Source organism: Aythya ferina (assembly GCF_964211825.1).
Source record: "Aythya ferina genome assembly, chromosome: 3".
In the NCBI taxonomy this organism is placed as follows: domain Eukaryota; kingdom Metazoa; phylum Chordata; class Aves; order Anseriformes; family Anatidae; genus Aythya; species Aythya ferina.
In genome coordinates, this window is record NC_140298.1 from 108,351,977 (window position 1) to 108,375,213 (window position 23,237).

At 37.1% G+C, this 23,237-nt stretch overlaps 2 protein-coding genes across 7 annotated transcripts in view; one reads left to right on the forward strand and one right to left on the reverse strand.

The window, feature by feature from the left end:
- The window catches only part of SMC6 (structural maintenance of chromosomes 6), a 32,445-nt gene extending 28,775 nt beyond the window's left edge, over nucleotides 1-3,670 (reverse strand). For 2 of the 3 annotated variants that reach the window (XR_014690766.1, XM_084512634.1), the window contains exons 1-2: nucleotides 3,511-3,670; nucleotides 1,147-1,297 (exon numbers count right to left, since the gene is read on the reverse strand). The gene's annotated coding sequence lies outside the window, so the exon portion shown is untranslated. Of the gene's footprint in view, nucleotides 1-1,146; nucleotides 1,298-2,955; nucleotides 3,133-3,510 lie in introns of all 3 variants that reach the window. The other variant, XM_084512635.1, reaches the window with a different exon arrangement.
- A 24-nt stretch (nucleotides 3,671-3,694) lies between these two features.
- GEN1 (GEN1 Holliday junction 5' flap endonuclease) lies at nucleotides 3,695-22,427 on the forward strand. 4 transcript variants are annotated; one of them, XM_084514744.1, is made up of 15 exons: nucleotides 3,793-3,809; nucleotides 4,263-4,405; nucleotides 6,254-6,460; nucleotides 8,186-8,372; nucleotides 9,222-9,398; nucleotides 10,938-11,048; nucleotides 13,217-13,290; nucleotides 13,795-13,880; nucleotides 14,680-14,830; nucleotides 14,947-14,983; nucleotides 15,084-15,164; nucleotides 16,965-17,095; nucleotides 18,442-18,503; nucleotides 19,106-19,249; nucleotides 19,377-22,427. In XM_084514744.1, the coding sequence occupies exons 3-15, from the start codon at nucleotides 6,300-6,302 to the stop codon at nucleotides 20,819-20,821; spliced, it is 2,847 nt and encodes a 948-aa protein (XP_084370870.1). In that variant the 5' UTR covers nucleotides 3,793-3,809; nucleotides 4,263-4,405; nucleotides 6,254-6,299; the 3' UTR covers nucleotides 20,822-22,427. The 4 variants fall into 4 exon arrangements, with proteins under 4 accessions (XP_084370868.1, XP_084370870.1, XP_084370869.1 ...); XM_084514743.1 differs by lacking the exon at nucleotides 3,793-3,809 and adding an exon at nucleotides 3,902-3,957; XM_084514745.1 differs by lacking the exon at nucleotides 3,793-3,809 and adding an exon at nucleotides 5,617-5,862 and having other exon boundaries at nucleotides 4,198-4,405.
- The last annotated feature ends 810 nt before the right edge of the window (nucleotides 22,428-23,237 follow it).

Here is a 23,237-nt window from a genome sequence, read left to right on the forward strand (position 1 = left end):
AAATGACAGATGATATGACACAGGAAAGAAGCCTGGTGGGTCAGCCCAGCAGTTCTTAACATGACCTCCCGGATCCTTCAGGGAAGATAACAATGATCAACAGAAAGTTAGGTGGGCAGGCACAGTGGTTCCAGACATGCAATGTATGGTCCCAGGGGACCCCTACTCAGTGAAAGCCCTCAGGCATGCCCAGAGCTTCTCCATGGTTCTCTCTCAAGGCTTGCCTGGGCTCTTGCTCCTGCAGTCTTCTATTCCAGGACTCTCCCCAGGATCCTCCAGACCCTATCAGTTACAGGACAGGGTAAAAGACCAGCTTGAATTCCTGGAGCACCTGATGACTGGCTGTCACCATCACCGGCATTCAGCCAGTAGCAGGATAGCAATTTTCAGTAGCAGGATGGTAATTTTCAGGTTACTTAGGGGCATGTCATCTGTGGATAAACTAAGTCCAGCCAGCCCTCTCATCTGCCTCCTCTGTTTCTGTCTCATCTCCCTAAGTTCAAGCAACTATTTATGAAGCAGAATAATAAACTGACTGAAGGCACTGAAAATCGATGCAGAAAAAATACATATTTTTTTTTAAATTCCCAACCATTTCACCATACAAATTTGTATGTTTGGGTCAATGTGGAGATAGAGTGCTTCTTTTACTTGTGCCAGCTTAACGTTCCGGTCAAACTCTAGCCTCATTTCAACAACAAAAAAAAAAAAGTTTGAAAAGCTCATACCAAAAAGCAACAGAGACAATAAATATCATTTATTATATCAAACACCACAGACATTAAAATTTGTTACATCACTAACGACCACTGAATTTCTATTCTGGGTATTCTTTGGGTTTTATAAAACAGTACTTGATTATCTCCTCATTAATTGTCTTAGACAAAGCACACAAATAATAAGAAATAGTATACATCCCTTTCCCTCAAGTGCAAAAGATGAACTTCAAAGCAAAGGCAGACATGCAATAAGCTTCCCATCTTACTTTCTTGCAGTAATATCAGGGATGTCAGGTTAAGCTCTGGACTATTACAATGTTAATGAAATACTTACAGGGAATCTGCCGTTTCTATTTTATGTTATGTAGTTTAAGACCATACACATAAAAGCAAGCAAGCAAATACACTTCATCATTCAGTTACATACCTTTTACTGTGCTACTTTCAGTTTCCTATAAAACCATGTCATTATATTACTTGAATCAGGAAGGAGTTGCTTGTATGCTCTTGGAATTTATCCATCACCCAAATATGAAGGTAGGCATTTGTTCAATTTGCTGTTCCGCTGAAGTCTCACTCTACAAAGAAGAGAAAACACAAGACTTAAATGCTACAATGAATATTAACTAAAGAACAGGGCTATGAATTCCATTGCTATATCATTTGCACATCTAAGGAAAAGAGACTACGAAAACGGAAGACAAAATAGCCTAGAAGAAAACTCATTCATGTAATCTAAGCATAAGGAAGTCAAAAAGAGAACAGTTTTCACTCCAGAACTCTCAAAGAATTAGTACTGAAGATAAAACTTAACAGAAACTTAAACTATTGAAACAGCCTCTGAAATTGTTATCACAAGTACCAGAAGATGTAAGATCAACAGTGCGTATAAAAAAGCAGAAAGGCAGAAGAAATTGACCTCATAAACAAGGAGTCCACTAATCAGAATTCACAAGAAACTAAGCTTGAAAAGTTAAATACAAATACAAAAAGTTAGAATAATTAGACACACACACACGAAACCCCCCACACGCAAGCAAGCAAACGAGAACACTGAAAATGACATATACTACACTCAAGCTTTACTTTTAGACCATCTTGGTGTTTCTGACAAAAAGAAGTTCCTTGTTTTACATTAATCACTTGTACCATGACACACTGATTTTCTTCATTAACTTTTAAATTGAAAAACATAGTCACTTGCAGTGACACTGGCACTACTTATCATGATTTTAGCAGCAGCTTGGGAATATGTCAAGGCAAAGGAAAAGCTGCAAATGTGACCATTAAAATGTGCAAGTATCATACTGGAAAGTATTAAACTGGCAAAAATAAAGATTAGTATAAGTATTTTAATGTATGCAATAGACCAATGGGAAGTTAACAATGAATACTATTGACAAACATTAACAGAAATTTGTTTAAAGGACTAGACATCGTATTTTTAAAATGAAGTCTAAATGTACAGTTATGTTGTAATATGAAATAGGATTATGTTAATGGAAACTTGCAATGACAAAGTCAGGAACATCAATAATGTGAGAACTAGACTGTCATTCAGAAAGACAATACAAAAGTGCTCATTTAATAAAAAATGATCTTTACTAGCATGGAACGTAAGAGCACAATTAGGAGTAAAACCCACAGCTATTAACTGTGAGTGAATAAGGGCAAGAAATATCCAATTACAAAAACATCACAAGATCACTACAAATCATAACAAACAATTTTCATGCACATAATGAGAAAGTGAAAGGAAACCACTATTCTAAGATGTGCCACATGATACTGTCTAAAAGTATTTTAGGACTATTACATGCTATAATAGAAAACTATTTACACCACTAACATCAAAGTATAGGAAGACAGGCTGCATGCACCGGAGGCAATATGCATTGCCCAGGGCATTGCCAGGGCAAACCCAGGGCATCCTATTTCCAGTTTCCATTGCAATGCAGTTCTAAATTTTTCTTCCTTCCTCCCTGCCTAGCTGGTCACAGCTGGTATTGATAAATGAACTACATATTAATTCTGGTAGATACTAACAATAAAGGAAAGAAACATACCCAGCCAAAAAAGCCTTTTCTTTTTTTTTTTGTACTAAAAGATCTCTCAGCACAGCCCTCTGGTGAGCCAGCTGCTCATGTTATCAGGCACACAAAGCCTGTACCACCCCACACAGACACTTAGCAAGCACCTGCCAGAGAAGCAGCAAGCGATGGCAGCTCTACCTCACCTATGGGGAGGAACAAAATCCCTCTGCTCTCAGCTCCCACACCACAGTTACTCCTTGTTTGTCCCAAAAGTTGCCCTGGACGACCTGAAAGGATGCAATCACCTCCCCGTTGCAAAGCTTATGTCGGTAGATGCACCGGACGAGAGAAACCTCACATTAGTTTCGTTTCTGCCATAGCTGGGAAGAGAAGGAGGAGAAGCAAAAAGACGAGGGGAAGGATGAGGAAGAGTAGAAAAAGGAGGAGGAAGGTGCTCCCTGGTCAGTATCTCCCTCTCCCCCTGCCTCTATAATGCCGGATGCCTCGGGGCAAACCCCATGCACTACCCCTGAGCAGCAGGCAGGCACCAGGGGAAAATTTCACCCAGCTCGACCGCCACAGGGACAAGTCAGAAACCAAAAAACCCACCCTTGGGCACATGAATAAAAACAACACCCCTGGGCACTCACCCCGAGCAGGCTCAGCAAGGGCCCGGCCTTACTCTGCTGACAGCACAGCACTGCCGCCACCAGGACCCCTCACCCAGCCCCATAAAGACGACCCGTTCCTCACCCTACCTCTCCTCGATCCCACTGCCGAGCGGTGGGGTCGTTACAACCGGCTGAAAGCCGCACCCCCGCGGAGATTCCGAGCCCGTCACGGCGGGAGGCGGCCAGCTGGCTGCGACGGAAGAGCCGCCACGGGCGCTGCGCCTGCGCGCTCTCCCGACCGCCTCCCTGAGGGGGCCGTTTCCCAGCGCCCGCCATTTTCTCGAGGGCGGAGCTGCCCTCGGGGCGGGGGCGGCTGTTAGGGCTGAGGAGCAGCGTGAGGGAGAGCGGGTGGTGCTTGGGGGGCCCTGGAGGTCTGAGCTGGGGAGGTAAATTTGTTTTAATTCCTCATTAGAGTTTGGTTGCGCTTTGCTCTGCCGCGTGGCAGGCGGCTGAGGAAAAGCCTGAGCCTCTGTGGGGGCTCGGGTGGGAAGGGGCGTTGGGTCCCCTGCGGCCAGTGTGGGGCTAGGGCTTTAGGTTTGTAGGCGTGCAGTCATTTTGTGCATCTTGTTATCGGGCAGGGAGGCTTCTGGAGAGGTCTTCTCGTTGTAAGCAGGCAGTCAGGGAATTCCTCTCTTCTTTCAGGCGCTACTTCAGGATCCCGAGTTCGTATCAAGGCGGGAATTTTATGTTTGAACAGAAGGCGCATGTGCGTCTCGGTGCTTTGCTTTCATGCGACTTCTTGGGGGAAAAGCCTTAGGAAGTTTATCTCCAGTGATTTAGAAGTATGTCGGGAAAGAAGGAGGCTTGACCTCCCTCCTTCAGAAGTTTCTCTTTTCTAGGAAGACTAGAAACCTGCGATGAATGAACTTCAAAATCTGAATAGGCAGATCACTCCTATTAGGAGTAGTAGGTCTGTCTTTATGCAGGATCCAGACGTAAATATTTTACAGAATACCCTCAGAAAGTAGAAACTGGATGTATGGTAGGTCTTACAGATTTTCATAACTCAAACCGAAATATATTTTGAATGTAGGTAAGGAAATGTTACTGAGGACAGGATTTTGTTGGGAAACAAAATGGGAAAAAAGTTATTTGGTTGTTTTCTTTGCTTTGGTTTTAGTTTCAGATTTTTAAAACTATGTTTTTTTTTGTTTGTTTGTTTATATAACTGTTAATCTCATGAAGCATTAAGTATTTATAGTATGCTTGTCTTCCCTGTTAATTAGGTACCATGCAACATACCCTAAATTATGCCACGTATTTGCATGCTTTATTTATAATTTTAACACATTTCATGTGCTTGAGGCATAACAACAACAAAATCCCTCTACGTTACTACATAATGTTCTGAGAGCATAAAACTAAAACCAGGTTGTGTGACTGAAGAAGTGGATTACAGAAACATGATATCTGTTGAAAGTAGATCTTTCCTTGAGAATGTGATTTAAAAACAACCTGGAATACCTGCAGCAGAAACAGTACATTATTGAATAGCAACCTTGCTTTAAAACAGTTCTAAAGTACAAAAAAAGCACCGTACAAAGACAGACTTGCTGTTCAGACTCTGAAGGTGTTGAATGTGAAAGATGCATAAACTTAATGTGGCCATGTTCACAAGAAGCCACAAGATGGCATAACTACTCGTGTCCTAAGCGGATCTCAGAGTTCACCTAGTCATGACTTCAAAGGAAGGCGGTGTGTGTTATTTGAGCGTGTAGTAGTTTCAAAATCAGGATGCAAGAAGTACAAAACATTCCAGATTTTATTTTTTATCTTCTAATATTGGAGGAAATGACAGAAAAGGAAATAAACATGAGGCAAACTTTGTATGGTAAGGCAATGTAGGTATAGACGGGTGTTGTGAGGGAAACATAATGTATATGTTAAGAGTTGTTTATATAAAAGTGGCAAGGTATGAAAACCAGAACAATAAAAGGACTGTGAAGTAAAGGAAATCCAGGTATAGGTAGTGTGAGAACAGAGCTGCTTAAGTAAAGAAGAGATAAAGAAATATTCTTCCTAATGGGTGTATGTTATTAGCTAGCATTCATTGTAAGTATCTTAGTGCCAGTCACACAATACTGCAATTAAAAATAGTAAGAATAGGCACATTCACACATTTCTGGAATCATGCTTTTAGAATTGCTGAAATATTTGTTGAAAGGGAATTCTGGAGGTCATTTTCTCTTGCAGAGAGGGAAGTTCTACCAATATTAGATTAAGCCACTAAGACTGTGTGCTGTCCAAATGTTGGAAATGGAGAAGGAAGATTCTGCAGCCTCTGTGGGCAACCAGTGCTGAAGTACCCACTGTTGTTATTTCCTGATGTTTAACTTCCTAAGCCACAACCTTGGCCGTTACCCCTTGTAATATGATCTTGGACTAGCAAGGAGAGTTTGATTTTTGTCATTGTAAATATTCCTCAATCTACTGTTATATGTAAGTTACTATAATATGATCTTTTTAAAGTGAATCCTACAGCCTCAAATTGGAAAATAATGGCCTTATGGGGTGCGGATTTTTTTTCTTTTTAAATAAGTCTTGGTTTCTAGCTGTGTAAGGGACATATGAGACTTGGAAGCATGTTATGTTTTTTCAGCTGATTTTTATTTATGTTCAGCCTATTAGCAATTAAAATGTACAATCCAAAGAAGGTATTTAGTGATAAGCCACCTGTGAAATGGAGTCACTGCATATTTGGAATACATGATCGCAAATGCTCTTGACTTATAAAAGCAAAACCGATAATGCCTGGTTATTTATTTTCTGAACTTAATGTTCATAATATGTCATTTCATATTATGTTCTAAAAATATTTTATTTTGTTTAGTCTTTACAGCTAAAACGTTCCCATTGACAACAAAGAAGGTGGAACAATGGGAGTGACTAATCTGTGGCAAATCCTTGAGCCTGTGAGACAACCTGTCAGCTTGAGCAGTCTTAAAGGAAAAACACTTGCTGTTGATTTAAGTTTGTGGGTTTGTGAAGCACAGACTGTTAAAAAGATGATTGGAGTAGTTACCAAGCCACATTTGAGGTATGGTATCCATAGAAATTATTGTAGCCCAAAGGTTTGGAGCTATATAATTTAGTTTTGGTACTTCTAAACTTAAGACAACTTACCTCCAAAATTTATATGACTGTGTTTGTTTTCTGTTATCACTTGTGCTATGTTCATAAAGGGTTTGAAATGAAAGCATGGTCCTACTGGTTGAACTCAACTTAGTGCTTGGGTGCAAACAGAAGAATTTCTTAGGCTCAGCATATCTTTTATTGAGGCCTTAACAGTAGGTAAGATTGAGATGGGTATAAGCAGAACTGTGCTGTGGTATAGCACTGTGCGATATGAAGATTATCAAGTGGCAAGCACAAATCAACATGCTAATTCCCATATATTTCTGAGTATGTGTGTTAGAAGGTACTGTGGACTTTTAAGCCTGTTTATGACAGCAGTTTGGAGGCTGGTAGATTCAGAACATAACGGGAGTCAGGCATGCTTTAGCCTGATGTGGCGTATGAATTGAAATTTTAGTTAAACATATTTATTTAAGTAGGAGGTCCGAATCGATCTTCAGGCTTATGAGCAGCATTCAGGAATGTGTGTATGTTTAAAGTAGCACATATAAGCAGCTATAACTTCAAAGCTTTCTGCAAATGATGGTGATAAAAATGAAATCATATATATAGTTTTTAAATGACCAGTTAGCTGGTTAGCTCAAAATTATTGAGTTACTAGTTGTTAGATGTTTCTGTGGCTTCTGTTGAACTCTGTTAATGTGAAATATTAGCATCTTCTGAAAATCTTTTCTTAAAATATTATACTTAGGACCCCAGATTGATAACTGGGTAAAAGTTGAAGCTTAACATGAATTTTTCTCTATGAGAAAGTGAAATGGAACCATCAGTCCAGATCTCTTGTGTAGTCTTTCCAAAGTAAGACAAAGGAATGGACAGATTTCTACCAGGGGAAAAAAAGATTTCATGCAGTTGGAGATCAAATTATTTTGCTAAGTATTCTACAGAAACTTTTATTGTAATCAATTGATTTCTTTTTCCTTTAATTTCTGAAAATAGAAATAGCCTCAAGAGATCAACTTACACTCTTTTACCAATAACAAATATACAAAATTAAATCTAGAAGAATGGTATTTCCTTGTAAATCGAAGAGAGATAAATGTTTGGTCACTTTCTTTGGAAGATTCATCCAGGAATTACTGGAAGAAGCATATGCTGTCTGAGTACTCTGATTATTACTGTTTAGACCAAGTGGTTAGTATTGCTTTTAAAACTAAAATTCTTCCCATCAATGGTGCAGATTTGCACATTAAATAAATTGGCATGGTAATGGTATCTATGTATCTAATATTAAAGTATTCATTTACTTCAGATATGCCTGCGTATCTGAAGTAAATTTTCAGGCTTAAAACAAAACAATCAATACGGATGTGTTTGAAAGCAGACTTTGGACTTTGAATATATTTTATTTAGCCTTCTAAACTTGTTTATGATTTTGTTCCTTAAAAAAAAAATCTTTCTTGTCCTTAGGTGATATTTTTTCAGATGTTTCGTAATGCTGTTACAAGTTGCTAGTAAAATGGCATCAAGGAAATAGATAAAATCTGTTAGCTTTGGGGTAAGGGAGTCATAGAAGATGGAGAGGAAGCTAAGGTTGTTCCTGGGGCAGACTAAGGGACATAACAAAAACATCTGAAGTAATCAGGCTTCCCTAATTCTACTTACGGAACACATTACTTTATTGCAGAAACCTATTTTTTCGGTTCTCTTTCTTAACATCAATGGGAATTAAACTAGTGTTTGTCATGGAAGGAGAGGCCCCCAAGTTGAAAGCAAACACCATGAGTAAGAGGAATGAGATGCGCTATGGATCTTCCAAGAAGTGTGGGGCTGCAAGAACAGGGAGATCTCATTTTAAATCCATATTAAAAGAGGTGAGTAATCAAGGGGTATGTTTCAGTATTTTTTTAATTTGAGAGAAAGAAACCTTAAATAATTCAAAGACAAGAACTCAATAGTTTTCTATGCAACAAATGTCAGCAATATTACGAGTTAGAGCGAACAAACCCTTTTGTAATTGGGCGTTACAGCATCTGTTAATTTATTATAGTAGGGGGGAATGTCAGAATAATTTTCTTGTTTGATATGTTCTTTGTGTTATGCTACAGTGAGCTGCTGTCATAATCAAGTGCTTATTACAGAAATTCCATCTGTGTTCTCATGGCTTTGGTAGATTTAATGTATCAATTCATGTTTTATTCTTAAATTCTAAAACAATTTTTTTGTTCTAAAATTTGTAGGAAGTATATATTAGTATATTTAAGTATGTCTTAAACTGTTGTAGTCTTAGGCCAACAATACTGTACTGTCATGCTTTATGTTTTTGAGGAGTCTGACAGTTTGAAAGATGGCTGTGCTAGCCCAGTATTACTACTGAGTACTAAGCAAACCATGTCGCTTTGTGACGATAAACTCTTCTTTTGCTCTTAATTTGAAAACATCCTAAAAATACATTTAAAGCATACAGATTTCTGTGAAGGTGTTCATTCTGTATTTAAGGCATTGTTCTTAGTTTTTTTAGTTACTTTAGTTACTTAGTTACTTTTTTGACTGCTTTATAGGAAGAGTAGCTTACTGTTACAATTTTTGTATTGATATAGTGTTTTATGGTCATTGCAACAGTAGCAGTTTTCAGAGTGGACATACATGCTTCCCTGAGAAAATTCGTGCTAATAACTGGATTTAATTTAGCATTCAATCTCTTTTCTTTTGGATTCTTTCAGTGTCTGGAACTGTTGGAGTGTTTAGGTGTCCCTTGGGTTCAAGCAGCAGGGGAAGCAGAGGCAATGTGTGCTTACCTAAATGCAAAAGGCCACGTTGATGGGTGCATTACCAACGATGGAGATGTCTTCTTATACGGAGCTCAAACAGTTTATAGGAACTTTGCCATGAATGCTAAGGTAATGTACCTCATTAAGGCCAGAAGGAGATTTTGCTTGCTCTTTAGAGTTTTTCTCAAAGTAGAAATTAACAGGAGGGCCTTGAAACAATTACTTGGACACCACGCTTATCATCTGGTAGTTGAGGTTATTTAATATAGTCCTTTAAGACAGGAATGCTTTGTTGTATTCACTGCCTGTCTACCAGGATTTGAGAGCAAAACAATTGGATTGAAGAACACTTGCAGTACTGTCATCTGTGTTAATGCTGTCCTGTGATGTCTAATAAAGCTAAGTAGCAATATTATATTTCCTTCCTCAACAGTAAAGAATTTATTTGAAATAGCTGATTCCAGTAAACTTACAATTAGGGCACGTGGGAATGGTTAGCCTTTTGGTTGGTTCACACATTTACATCTTACATGTTTATTTTATTCATTACAAATATATTTACATTTAATACTGCTAGTCTCAAATATGAATAGGACAGGGATTATTTATCTGTGTAACAATCAGTTGTTGTGACCTTTCCATTAAAAAAAAAAAAAAAAGAGAAAAAAAATCTATTAATCAGTTTATGATCCTGGTCTTGTTCAGAGTGCAGTTTTCTGTAACCGAAAAATGAAAAGGAAAAATGATGTTGGGGTTGGAATTTTAAATCTTTATCTGAAAGACTTGTCAATAAGGTACTTAAATAATAGGAAAAAAAAAATAGAACCAAATAAAGCACTAGGAATGACTAGTGAATGACTAGGGAAGAAAAAGTTGATGGAAAATGATTTGCTTTGATGGCACTGTATTTGGGGTCAAGACGGTCTAAATCTTCTTTCATTCAACTTCCTTATTCATTACCAAAAATGAAGGTGGACTTGATCTTTCAAGGGTATTTTATTACATATCTTAAGGTACTACATATCTGCCTATTGATAGAAAAAGTAACTCTGTGTGGGGGTGTCCATTTGGGGCATCTGTTTCAGATAACAGGGTTCTATTTGTTTTGTAGGGGCTTCCTATCTTTTTCTTCATGTTAATCATTATTTAATATTGTTGTGTTTGAGTCCTGTCCTTAAGGCTTCATGTGTTCCTTTAGCTCACAGGTATAATGTTAGGTTACAGTTTGACTTCCTTTGTTCTTTTTTTTTTTTTTTTTTTTTTTTTTAAATTCAAGTAGCGCGTTATAAGGTTTATATGGACTTAAAAACTGCAGTTCCTAAGATATACAGCCATTAGTACTCAAAGTTAGTTTTACTACTTCTACAGATAGCGAGCAATAGAGAAAACAACTCTTATTTCAGTTTCTTTGAACATTTGATGCCCACACTTACAACCTGAAACTCCAGAACTATAGTTATTAATCTGGTGCCCATGCATGATATTGTAATTTTAATTGCGGCTTTATATTTATTTTTTTTTTGCTGTTGGACTCTTCTGTGTGTTATAGGAAAGGCCTGTTGCCTGAAGACATGGGTGAATAGTGGTGGCTAAACAAAGTGAATGTGATTAAGGCTGTTCCTTCCTTGATGTTGTAGAAATAAAACATAAAATAAATTCTTCTTGCAGGAACCGTATCTTGACTGTTACACGATGTCCTCTATCAAGGAGAAGCTTGGTTGTGACAGAGAGTCTTTGATTGGGCTAGCTGTTCTTCTGGGTTGTGATTACCTTCCAAAGGTAAGCAATATAATTATTTTTTATTAGGTACTTACAGTTTATTGTTTTTCAAGACAGTATATCAAGGGAGACTTCTGCATGCTGACAAAACTTTGTGCAATGCATGATTACTGAGATTCAGTTGAAGATGCTTAGTAACTATACATGTACATATGTTTTTTTTGATGTCTTAAAGATAATCAAATTATTTAATAAACGTTAATCTTTCTAAATCTATTTTATGTATTATTTCAGACTGTAGTCTTCACCTCCATTATATGAAAGTATCAACAATGTTGAAACTTAGCAAACATGAAAAGTGAGTGATTGCCAGGATACTTTGTACCCATTAGGATGTAAAGTACATCCTCAGTAGAGTAGCTGAGGAAAATGAAGAAAAAACATTTCTGTTTATTCTGTTTGGAATAGTTAGTAGTGATGGTTTTGAATTGTAGTTATTAGTAGCACCAGTTCTGGATGGAGCTTGGATGTATTTGATAGAACTTTAGTTAAGGGAACTTTACATGATTTTCAAATAGTTGACAGCTACTTTGTGAATTTGAGGTAATGAATGAAGTGAGAGTGATCTCGCTAGTTACTTTTTTCTTGAAAGCTTTTGAATTTTATTTTTGTTGAGACTTTCACCAGAAGGTGTTGGAATGGCTATTTGAAATGGAAATTAAGTGGTATGAAACTAGATTTCTATATAGTTCATCGTTCTGTGACCATAGGCAATGGTTGCTCCCATTCAGAATTGCAGTGGATGTCTAGTTACTCTTAAATCATAGTATATCAATTTGATAAAACTGTCCTTTTAAACAACAGACAGTATGCTGAATGACAGAGCACATCGATCTAACCTTTTTTTTTCTTTTATTAAAGACAAGCCTGAGAGGGAAGCAGAAAGTAGTGGCTAATCGGTACTTACTGTAGTGCAGGTAGCAGCTCCTGGAATGCCAGGTTCTTGCATATGTCTTCTGGAGTCACACAATCAGCAATATGTGATAGGTCTTTTGAGTTGCTGAAACCTGGCAAAGCAAAGAAAGATAGAAACTTCCAGGGAAAGCTGAACTACAGGAGTGCATTGTGGGTGTGATGACTGGCAGAAAAGATAAATGGGAAGACCACTCTACAATTGCACTTGCTTTGTTGATTGCATATATGTGATGCTTTCCTTGCAGAAGGCGAATACCTGTCTGCCTGAGTGGCTGCACAACCAATGACAACTTCTAATTGGTTTTGAAAAGATGTTTATTTCATACAGTTGTATATATTCAGTTGTTATATTTGAATAAAAACAAGCTACTAGTTTATTTGTAGTAGTGCTGTAGAAAGGACACACATACTGTTTATATTAAGTGGTACTGATTCTTGATTTAAATCATTCAGGTTATTTTGAATCCATTGTCTGTCACTCTTCAGTATATCTAGGGTTTACAGTAAAGTCCTAGATTTCAGCCCATGAGCTAGCTTCTAAAAATATTTGCTGTTCCCATGTATTACTTATAGGGCTAGTCTTGTAAAGGACATGCATACTACAGATATAATAACAGCAAAATCAATGCAAGATGTAATAGCAAAATCAAGCAAGTGATTGTTGAAGAGGAAAGGAGGGCTTCTTTCAGGTTTGGGTTTTTAATTTATTTTTCAGAAAAAATGCTCTTGCAATATTTTTTAAGTCATCTCTTGGAACATAAGTATTTAAGGTTAAAGCAGTTTCTTTGTCATAAAGCCACTCTCCTGTAAGTGAAAACTTTTTGGTAGACATTTTTCATCTGAGATTCCAGTCTTTTGAGTTTAAAATCCAAGACAGATTCATTCTTTGGTTTGTCTTTCCAAAAGTTCTGAAAAGTTTAATCTCTCTGGCAGTTAGCTGTCAAGAATGTTTCAAGTATTTCATATTGTAGTTCTGTTGCAGATGGTGTACAAAAAAAAAGAAAACCAAAAACAATGTATAGAAAGTAAGTAGTGGAAAATGGATGATTTTATCTTTGCTACTGGGTGTCTGGTAGTACAGGTATAATCTGTCACCTCTGACTACATAACTATGTCAAAAATTATTTTTGTCAGTGTAGCTCAATGTCTGTTAATGTTTTATCATTTCTGTTAATAAGATTGTGAAGGCAATTTATAAAAATCTGTATACTTTGTATGTCATTAAATGATGTTTAATATTTCTGTCTCTATAGGGCGTTCCAGGAGTTGGAAAAGAACAAGCTTTAAAGTTAATTGAGACTTTGAGAGGTCAAAACTTACTGCAAAGGTAAATTGAAAACTTACCTTGATTTTATTCTAATACTTGCTGGTATGGGCTTCATCTCCAAGATGATGTTAATAATATTTAACTCTTTTTTTTTTTTTTGAGGGACAGGTTACTACATTCCTTACTTCATATTTGCTAAGCAAGCTTCTTCATTTTTTTAAAACACAAGCTGACTCCTAGCTTTTGAGTTAGCAGGTGTATGTTGATGTTTTAGGAATGCAAGTCACAAGGACTGATGACAGACTTGCTAATTTTTTCTATTCTTTTTTAATTGGGTTGTGGATCAGGACAGGGGATACTAAATGCTTTCTTGGTTTTAATGTATATGTCAACACTAGAAATCCAATAACTATGTGCTCACAAAAAAAAAGTCTATTTCATAAGTTAGAAAACTGCTTTTTAAGCAAATGCCTGAGAAGTATAAAGAGTGTTCTTTTTAGTGTTTTGTTTGAAGTATGAAAGCTTTTACAGTATTTTGTAATGATTTCAATATCATCCTTCTAGATTTGAGCAATGGAAAGAATTTCAGTATGATGATCCAACTGTGGTTGTTAAAAGGGTAATTCACTGTTCTGAGTGTCATCATCCAGGTCAGTGTAAAAAGCATTGAATTTTATTTTTAGCTTAATCATTTGTTGTTTTTTATTCTGGGCATGGGGGGTTGTTTGTTGGTTGGATTTTTGTCAAAAAAAGAAAAGATTAAAAACTACTTTTCTTGTCATTCAGCTTCTGGGCTGTATTCAGATTTTCAACTGTGTGTATTTGTGTAAGTGCTTTTTTGAGGCTGGGGTTACCTTTTCCAAATGTGAAACCAGTTGATAGCAGATGGAATATTAACAGGATGTCCTTGTGTGATCCCAGGTACTTGCCTTTTTAACAATGTCAGTGAAGAAAATGTGCTACATGACAAGCAGCTTTTTTTTTTCCCTGTCTGAGTTGGTCTTGCGTAAGGAGGGCTGAATCCATTAGTATTGCTGAGTTTTTAGCCCTTTCTTAAGAAGTTAGTCTTAGGGAACCTCGTTTTGGTAGCACATTTGATTGGTGTACTCATTCAAAGCTATCACTTGGAGAAGAAAAAGCTTGTTTCAAATATCCATTGCTTAGTATGTTTGTGAAGGTGTCACAGACTACTTAGGTTTTTTTAGGTATTAAATTCTTCAGCATAAGGTGCAAAACTGCTTGTTAATTAATCTTGATTAAAAAAAAAGAAAAAATGTATTTGTCAGTTCTTACTGTAAGTATATAGTTAATGCACTCGGATCTGCTATTATAACTGAATATAGCTCCTATTCCTCTCAAATTCGTATGTATTCCAAATTCTATATTTTTACTACTAATTTTGTATAATTGGAAGCCTTGTCATTGTGATTTGTATATCTGCTTCTATAGGGTCTTACAAGGAACATGAGCGCAGTGGATGTAAACTCTGCGAAAGCACAAGATACTGCAAACCCAATGACTCCAAGTACTGCTGCCCTTGTGAATGGCATCAGTTAGAACAAGTGAAACAAGCAAATGCAGTGGAGGACAATATCAGAAAGTAGGAGTGCATTGAAAATAAACTACTTTTCCCTGTTTTCATGTGCAGGGTGAGGTTTTAAGCTGTGCATTTTTCCTCTTTGTGCCCAGTTCCTAACACATTTGTTTTACCCACAGAAAAGCTAATAGTTGTGAAGGCTTTCCGTTCCCTGAGGTAACAAGCCTATTTAAAGAAATTTTTCTTTTACTCAATTAATTGAAATTTCAGTTTTCTTCCCTCTCTTAAACTGCCTTTTTTCTGTTTTTATCTCAAGGTTATCCAAGAATTTCTCGTAAACAAGAATAAATTAATCAAGATAATGGATTGCAAAAGACCAAATTTATTGTCCTTTCAGGTACATAACACTACTGGTTGTTTAGCTCTATGTGGCTTTTATTGTTTATGCATCTGTGATAACTTTGATCTTGATCGGTGATTTTACTGGAAATAAGAATTACAGAATCACAGAATTTCTAGGTTGGAAGAGACCTCAAGATCATAGAGTCCAACCTCTACTTAACGCTAACAATCCCCACTAAACCATATCCCTAAGCTCTACATCTAAACATCTTTTAAAGACTTCCAGGGATGGTGACTCCACCACTTCCCTGGGCAGCCTGTTCCAATGCCTAACAACCCTTTCAGTGAAGAAGTTCTTCCTAACATCTAACCTAAAATTCCCCTGGCTCAACTTAAGCCCATTCCCCCTCGTCCTGTCACCAGGCACGTGGGAGAACAGACCAACCCCCACCTCACTACAGCCTCCCTTGAGGTACCTATAGAGAGCGATAAGGTCGCCCCTGAGCCTCCTCTTCTCCAGGCTGAACAAGCCCAGCTCCCTCAGCCGCTCCTCGTAGGACTTGTTCTCCAGACCCCTCACCAGCTTTGTCACAGCTTTGTCACCCTTCTCTGGACCCGCTCAAGCACCTCGATGTCCTTCTTGTAGCGAGGGGCCCAAAACTGAACAAAGTACTTGAGGTGCGGCCTCACCAGAGCCAAGTACAGGGGGACGATCACCTCCCTAATCTTACTGCAACTTTTTAATATACTACATCTTTTGAAAGTCTAAAATGACAACTTCAAAAAATTAATTGATTTTAAGTATGTATGTAGAAAAGCAGAAGTAAGAGAACTTGAGGGAGGGTCACTTGCCATTCTATTTTTTCACTGTCCAGTGTTATTAAATTGAGTTGCTGAATGTTGCGTCATCTGTAGTGTATAAAGTACTGTGTGGCTATATGGCATAATGTTTCAGGGATGTTAACCTTTTTTTCCTCTCACCTTTCATTAAGGTATTAACAGATACAGCTCTTGTTTTTACTCATACCTGTTTCATCTTCATACTGACACAGTGTGTATGTGACTTGCAGCAAGTCATAATTGCAGACTTTTTTCTTTAACTTTCTTTTTAGTGTTTTCTTGGCATTATCAAGATTAGCAGCTTCTGTATGTAACAGACAGAAGAGGCTTTCATTTTTAATGGTGCATGTTTTCCCAAAATCAGATAGCAGGCCGATATTTAGCGCAATACTGCCAATTTCCAAGTTTAGAGGCCCTTTAATTCAAAGTGCACAAAGCTCAAAAGGCTTACAGGATATTCTTTTGTCTAGAGAGTGAGGAATAAGGCTTCTGGGGTGAAGGTAGGAAGAGGTGTTTGTATATACTTGCTGTTGGAGTTGTTTTCTAAGAATGATTTTTATTATGTATTTTTACTGCTGAAGGCAGATCTTTTATAATGTTTCATTTTCCTGAATTGGTATGTTAAGTTATATAAAACTTGATAGACTACTGTTGAGCATCATGGTTTTAATGAAGATCTGTATTCAACTTCCTCTCACATGTAGAATCAGTAATTTTCACAGCTCCTTGCATAGCTGTCCTCTGTCTGATAAGGTGTTTAGTAACTGTCTTATTCCCGCTGTTGCAGCCACACAGCTGTTCCCTGGACCTGTTACTGACAGCAGAAGAATCTACCCAGATAAGGATAACTGTTCCTTCACTTGACAGTGAAATATTACTCAGCATTACCCGGACGTATAAAATGTTCAAAATACTTTAAATGTTCAGTCCTGTGTCCCTACTACACAGCTGTCAAAATTTGATATCTAACAGAGTAAAAATGTTTTTAAAGTGTGTTTTTGTTTTACACTAACAGATATTTGCTTCTGAGAAGATGGAATGGGCAAAGAATTATGCTTGTAAGAAACTGTTAGCACTGTTGACACTTTATGATATGAACCAGAGAAAATCTGGCTACATCAGTTCAAAACAACTGCAGGCAATACGGTAACTGGAGTTCTTGAACCTAATGTTTACCTCCTGTTGCTTAAGGAAAATTCTCATGTTTTTCTTCATTTTTATAAACATATAATGGTATTCTTCCATCTGTTTTTCAAGCTATGTGCTTATTTTGATTAAAATTTTTGATTAAAAAAATTTAGATCCATATGCCAATATCTGTGCTGTTGCTGCTGCGCAAAGTAACACATACAGCAGTTTCCCTCAGTTCTAATAGGGTCTGCTATGGTTAGTTTCTATTCACTTCAGTGATTCAAGATACGAGCATGAACATCAAAATGAGCATCTGCAGATTCGGTTATGTGTCTAATGAATTTGCTGGCTTACGGTTCATTTCTGCTAGCTGTTTTTCTCTAAACATTTTCTTTGAGGACAGCTGCCTTTATGATTACGGAAATGGTCAGGTATCCTGTCACTAAAAATGGGTACACAGGAAAAACAAGATAAACAAGTAACTACATCCCTCTGAATATTTTCCCAACATCCAGGTTTCTGTTACTCAGGAGTTTTCTGAGCCAGGTTTAGAGAGCCATCAGCCCTCAAAGCATTTTCTTTTAAACGATCTAATCTTTTCTTAAGCCCTTTTCTTAAGTTTTCTTAAACTTTCTGAATCTACAGTGTCTGTTGGCAAAAGGTTCCTGAACTTAACTTCATAGTCTTAAAGAAATTATTTGACGTAATATCAAACGACAGGCTTTTTTGGTATTCATTTTTTTTCCCCAAATTCTTACATTGCAGGAAGGGTTAGTAGTTGTTCCCTGTTTCTCAATGCCTTTCAAGACTTCATAGACCTTAATTTTAAGGAGAACAGTCAGTGTCAATATGGTAGTATCTTTTCTGGATTAATGAGTCACAGTCTGTCAGTACCAGCCTCTTCCTACAAAACTGGGATGTAGATATTTTTAGAAAAAATCTCATGAAGTTCCTGTTCAGTTCACATCTTAGATTCCTTCATGCTCTTTTGCAAAAAATATGCGTGATACTGTCTGTTCACTGAGAAACTTACTGTCTATGGCACCAGCCTTCTCCATGGCATAGCTGAAGATACCAACCTGGTGTTTGTAGAAATTTATATTATGGTTGTATTTTACAAAATGGCATTTTTGATTTTTAGTTCTGCTACTCTAAGCAATATCAACTAAAAAAAAAAGTCAGTATTCAAAATCTAGACAGAGAACTTATATACAAAAGTAACTTTTTTAAAAAAGCTAAGTTTACTATTACAAAGATAATTTTTGCTCAGAAACATTTTAAATTAGAATACTCGAATATTTTAAAATAGCTTAAATTTTACATTTCCTGTTGAAACATAATCATGTTCTCTGTTCCTACAGGATAGTCAAGACACGTGTTAAAAATGGGATTCCTTGTTTTGAAATTGAGTGGCAAAAACCAGGTTGGTGTGGTTCCCATGTACGTTATTGAACAATTCACAGGAAAAGAACAAAAGCATTCTTGAAAGGGGAAAATAGTTTGACATTTATGAGGAAACAATGTGTGGGTAAGATTGGAAATTGTGAGAGATGTAGAAAATGTGCATCACATTTCAGATAACCTGAAACCAAAAGCAGTACTTAAAAAAAATAAAAGCAATCAAACAAAACAACTACCAGGTCAAAACTAAACACAAACTCAAACAAAAAACATCCTACCTACCTACCAAGAAAGCAAGAGGGTTCGTTTTCAAGGACTTTTTGTGGTACATGTTAATAAGACCTGTACTCTGTGTTTCATGTCTTGTTTCATTATATATCTGAAGCTGTGACAGCTTACTAGCTAGAAACTTCCCTCTTGACAGACTTCTATTTTTAATGTGCCTGCTTGACCCGGGCACCTGGCAGAAAGAAAGCAGTTACAGTGTAGCTAAATCTCAAACCTTGTGCTGTTTGCCTTTTTACATATCTTCCTTATACTGAATTCTTTTGTTCTTTCTCTTTCTTATCCAATCCTTTGAAATACTCATGTATATATATGTCCAATATAAATTCATTGTTCTAGAACATTACATTGATGCAGAAGATGACCCTGTGGAGTTGTTTGTAATCACAGTAGAAGAGGCATCTTTGTTTCAGGCTGCTTATCCAGATGTTGTTGCTCTTTACCAAATGGAAAAGTCAGAAGCTCTGGCAAAGAAACAGAGAAGTAAGTCCAAAAGTTTATATCTTATGAACTTACGGTTCTTGCCAGAATACCAGAATCAAAGGCAGCAAATATTTCTCCCACTCTTGAGCAATATCATGTTTGATCTGCACCTCTTTTTTCTTTTCAGACAGGAAAAACAAACCAAAAGAAAAAGATTTATCAAATGTCTGTGATGAAGTTACTGATCTTCTGTCTCAAATGAATTTTAAATCTACAAGTGAAATTCTTACTGTGCAAGACCACACACCAGATACAAAAACTGCACCTGAATTTGAGATACACCAGAGTAACACTGAATCAAAAGAGCCAGCAATAGCGGCAGCTTCCTGTGTAACATGCCTTCAGATGCCAGTATCAGCAGTTGGGCTTTCTCTGACTGCATCACCTTGCTCGCACTCACAGGGTACACTGGCTGACTCATCTGTATTACCAGCACAATTTACTAAAAGTTCAGAGAGATCATCTTCTTCCTCTGTAACAGCTGATCTACAATTGAGCAGTATTGATTGGGAAGGAACTTCCTTCAGTGCTTCACCAGCCCAGGGGTGCGATAGCTGTGATCCAGCATCTGACTTGACTGCATGCATAAAGCGCTCACACCCGCTACCTCATGAAACAGGGAAAAACAGCTCAGAATATTCTGGGGCTTTGCAGTCTGATACAGACCATTCTGACAGTGCAGATGATTTAGTTTCAGATGGTGGTACGGCAGAACTTCAGAAGTTGTCTTTAAGTGAGCGTATATTTAGGAAGACTTCTATTCAGTCAAAGCCTTTGCTGTTAGAAGATGTAATGCAGCGAGAGCCTCTCAAAGGATTTAAGCACACAAAGGCAGCATTGAATCCTGATAAAGATTCTCTCTCTTCCTCATGCCCATTAAACAAACCAGTGCAAGAAACTAAAACTATGCAATCAGAAACCTGTTCAAGGGAATATGGTGTACATGTTTGTCAAGATCAATGCAAAGAAGCTGACAGCCTGTATGAAATGATGCAAAAAGACCACAATATAACATCTCTAGCCCCCTGTGGGCAAACAACAGAGCCATTATATACTGTGTGTGAAATGCTTCCCCCATCTCAAAAGCCAGAAGATATGGTAACTGGCCATCACTTTACAAAATCTTGTACTCAGACTGCTTGGAAAACTTCTTTTAAAAAGAGCGTGTGTCAGAACAGATGTTCCTCTAGTGAGGACAGTGATGATGGCAACACTAATAAAAATCTAGTTTATAAGAAACAAAAAAGGCAGCTGAACACCGGCCAGTTTAAAAAATCTTTTGCAGAGAAAAGGGGTAACACTGTTAGTAGCAAAAGAACAAGCAGCGACTCAGCACTTATACTTAAACAGAGGAAGAAAAAGACCGACTTTAAGAAATCTGGTAATAATTTGTCATTGCAAATATGTCCAGAACCTTCCTGTGTAGTGGAAATTGATTGTTCCAAAAGTCCAGAACAACCGACCACTTCCAGTCCTGTGCAGCAAGCTGAAAGTGATGTTCAGATTTATCCATGGGCAGACAGTCCCCTTCCCCTGTCTGAAAGACTAAAAGGAAGAATCAAAATCAATTAGGTCCTTCATGAAATAGATTATGATAACAATTAACTCTGAACCTTCAGCTCTTACAGAGGTCTTTCTCAAAATCTCTGCAGTGTGCTCTGTCAGTTCAAAGTGGACAAATTCATAATGAATGTGTACTGAAATACATCATATTGGTGCTGAAGTTTGAAACTAAAATGTTAGCAAAAGTATTAAATCACAACTTATAGGCAAATACCCATTATTCTGGACTTGATCATGTTCTGAACTTTGTATGTAAGCAGCATTCTGTAGTATACAAGGGAGCAAAAGATGTTATTTTTGAAATATGAAGTCTGTTTTTTCCCAGCTAAGTTGTGCTTCATGTACAGCTATTAGTCCTTCTGATTACAAAAATAGAGCTATTAAAACAGCGCCTATGCTGCTGTTTGATATGCTCGATAAGACAAAGCAATAGAGCTTTTTACAACTGAAATTTTCCATTCTGCCCAACTAACTTAATTTTGCTAGTTTTAAAATAGACACTGATTGTGTTGGTTATCTCTAAAGGACCAGATAGAGACACGCAGCAGATGTACCTTACAGCGTAGCTAAATTTATATCTGCCATGCCCTATAATAAACTGCTCTTTGAGTGTGTGCACCTTCCAAAGAATAGAAAAAGCCATCTAAGGATATTCTGTTTTTGTAGTTGTGACTTCTGCTATTTAAGTGAACGTCATGGCTATTATAACCATGTGCTTATAGACTGGGGCATTTTTTACTTACAAAAGATGTGAAATCCTATCTAACATTCACTTCTAATTATATTGGGATGAAGATTAAATTACAGAAAATCAGAATCTAATAATGGTATTGCAGACTCTTAAAAATATCACGTACTGTAAATGTTTGTTCTTGAACTTGAATACACTGCATATTTGAAGGTGTTCTTCCTCCCTCTTTAATACACAAGCAATCTGGTTATAGGCAAAAATAAAAAAAAAAATAGTCTTCAGCAGCTTATTAGAAATGCTTCCTTGCCTATATTTAAGCATTCGTAACTACTTTTTCTATGCACCAACCAGAAGGATGATCACTCTTACTGACAAATAATGTTAATAATAGAAATCAACTTAGAATATCTATGCCTTAATGAAAATGTCAGTTCTTTCCTTATAAAGGTCAAAGCTTTAGAAGTTAGGAATCTAAACTCCCAACTGTGTTCAAGGAGGAAATAGAAAATTTAATTAGCAAAAATGGTAGCTTCTTACATTGCCTAGAGGTAGATAAAGTTGGTTTGGAGCAGGTTTTCCAAGTTAGATATGCATTATGTAAATAAGAAAAAAAAATCCAAAAATATTGGAAATGTTTACAGTTTTGAAAATGGTCTCTTGCGGAGACTCATTGTGCAGCTGATGTGAGAGGGCAGGTGAGAGAACAGAAATGCTATGAAATGGCATAGCAGTCACCTGGGGCTCCCCTATCTAGTGATCAGTAGTGGACAGGTCAAACTTTTTTTTTTTTTTTTTTGTGGGGGGGGAAGAGGGAAAAAAATGTTGTTTATGTTTGATTCTCTTACTGCCCTGCTGCTGATTTTGAATACTGAAAGTTGGAATTGGTACCTTTATATTTTCATGAATAAAAATACCATCATCATACAGCTGTGCTTGCTTTTGTTCCCTCTCTATGTGTCCCAATCCCTTATTCTACTGGAGACATCAAAAATTTTTCACTTTAGTGTGTGTATGTGTGTGTTTGCTTTCCAAACCTGGCTATGATGACTGCCTTAATAGATTATTTGCCAAATATACTGGGCCAGAATTACGATATGATGGAAATCAGAAATGAGATGGTTGTAAGGCACTGATAACTAGGGGGGGGGAACGACACTATGTTTTTATATGAATATAAATTAATATGGTTTTCTAAGTACAGTTCAAGCACAAAAAGCATGAAGACTTCAAGTTTTTCATTTGCAGTGTCTCATTTTTGCTTAAGTTTTCCACCCCTACTTCAGAAGCAGTGATAGATTTGAAAACAGCTGTATGGGATGCCCTGTCTCATTTAGACTCTAGCTCCTCATTGCCACAAATTGCCATAACATTTATCCTTGAGGGTGACTTGTCAGACTTCTGGTTCACAATTAAATTTGCCATTTGCTACAAAGGGGAAAATACTGTTTAAAAGTATTGTGACCCCTCACTTTGCTGTAGCTTACTCAAGGTGAGGATTAGGGTCCATTTCTTTGGAACTGTGTTTACAGTACCAAAGCTGACTGCTTTGCAACCCCTGTATTTAAATAAATTGAATGGGTGTAACATAACCTCCTTCTCCAGGAAATATTCCTGCAATATCATATGAAAATGGTCATAAGTATAAATGAATATGATGCATCATTTATACTATTTTCATTTACCTGTCATGGTCAGCCCAAACAAGCTGTATCAGAATGCTCTAGATAAAGCAAT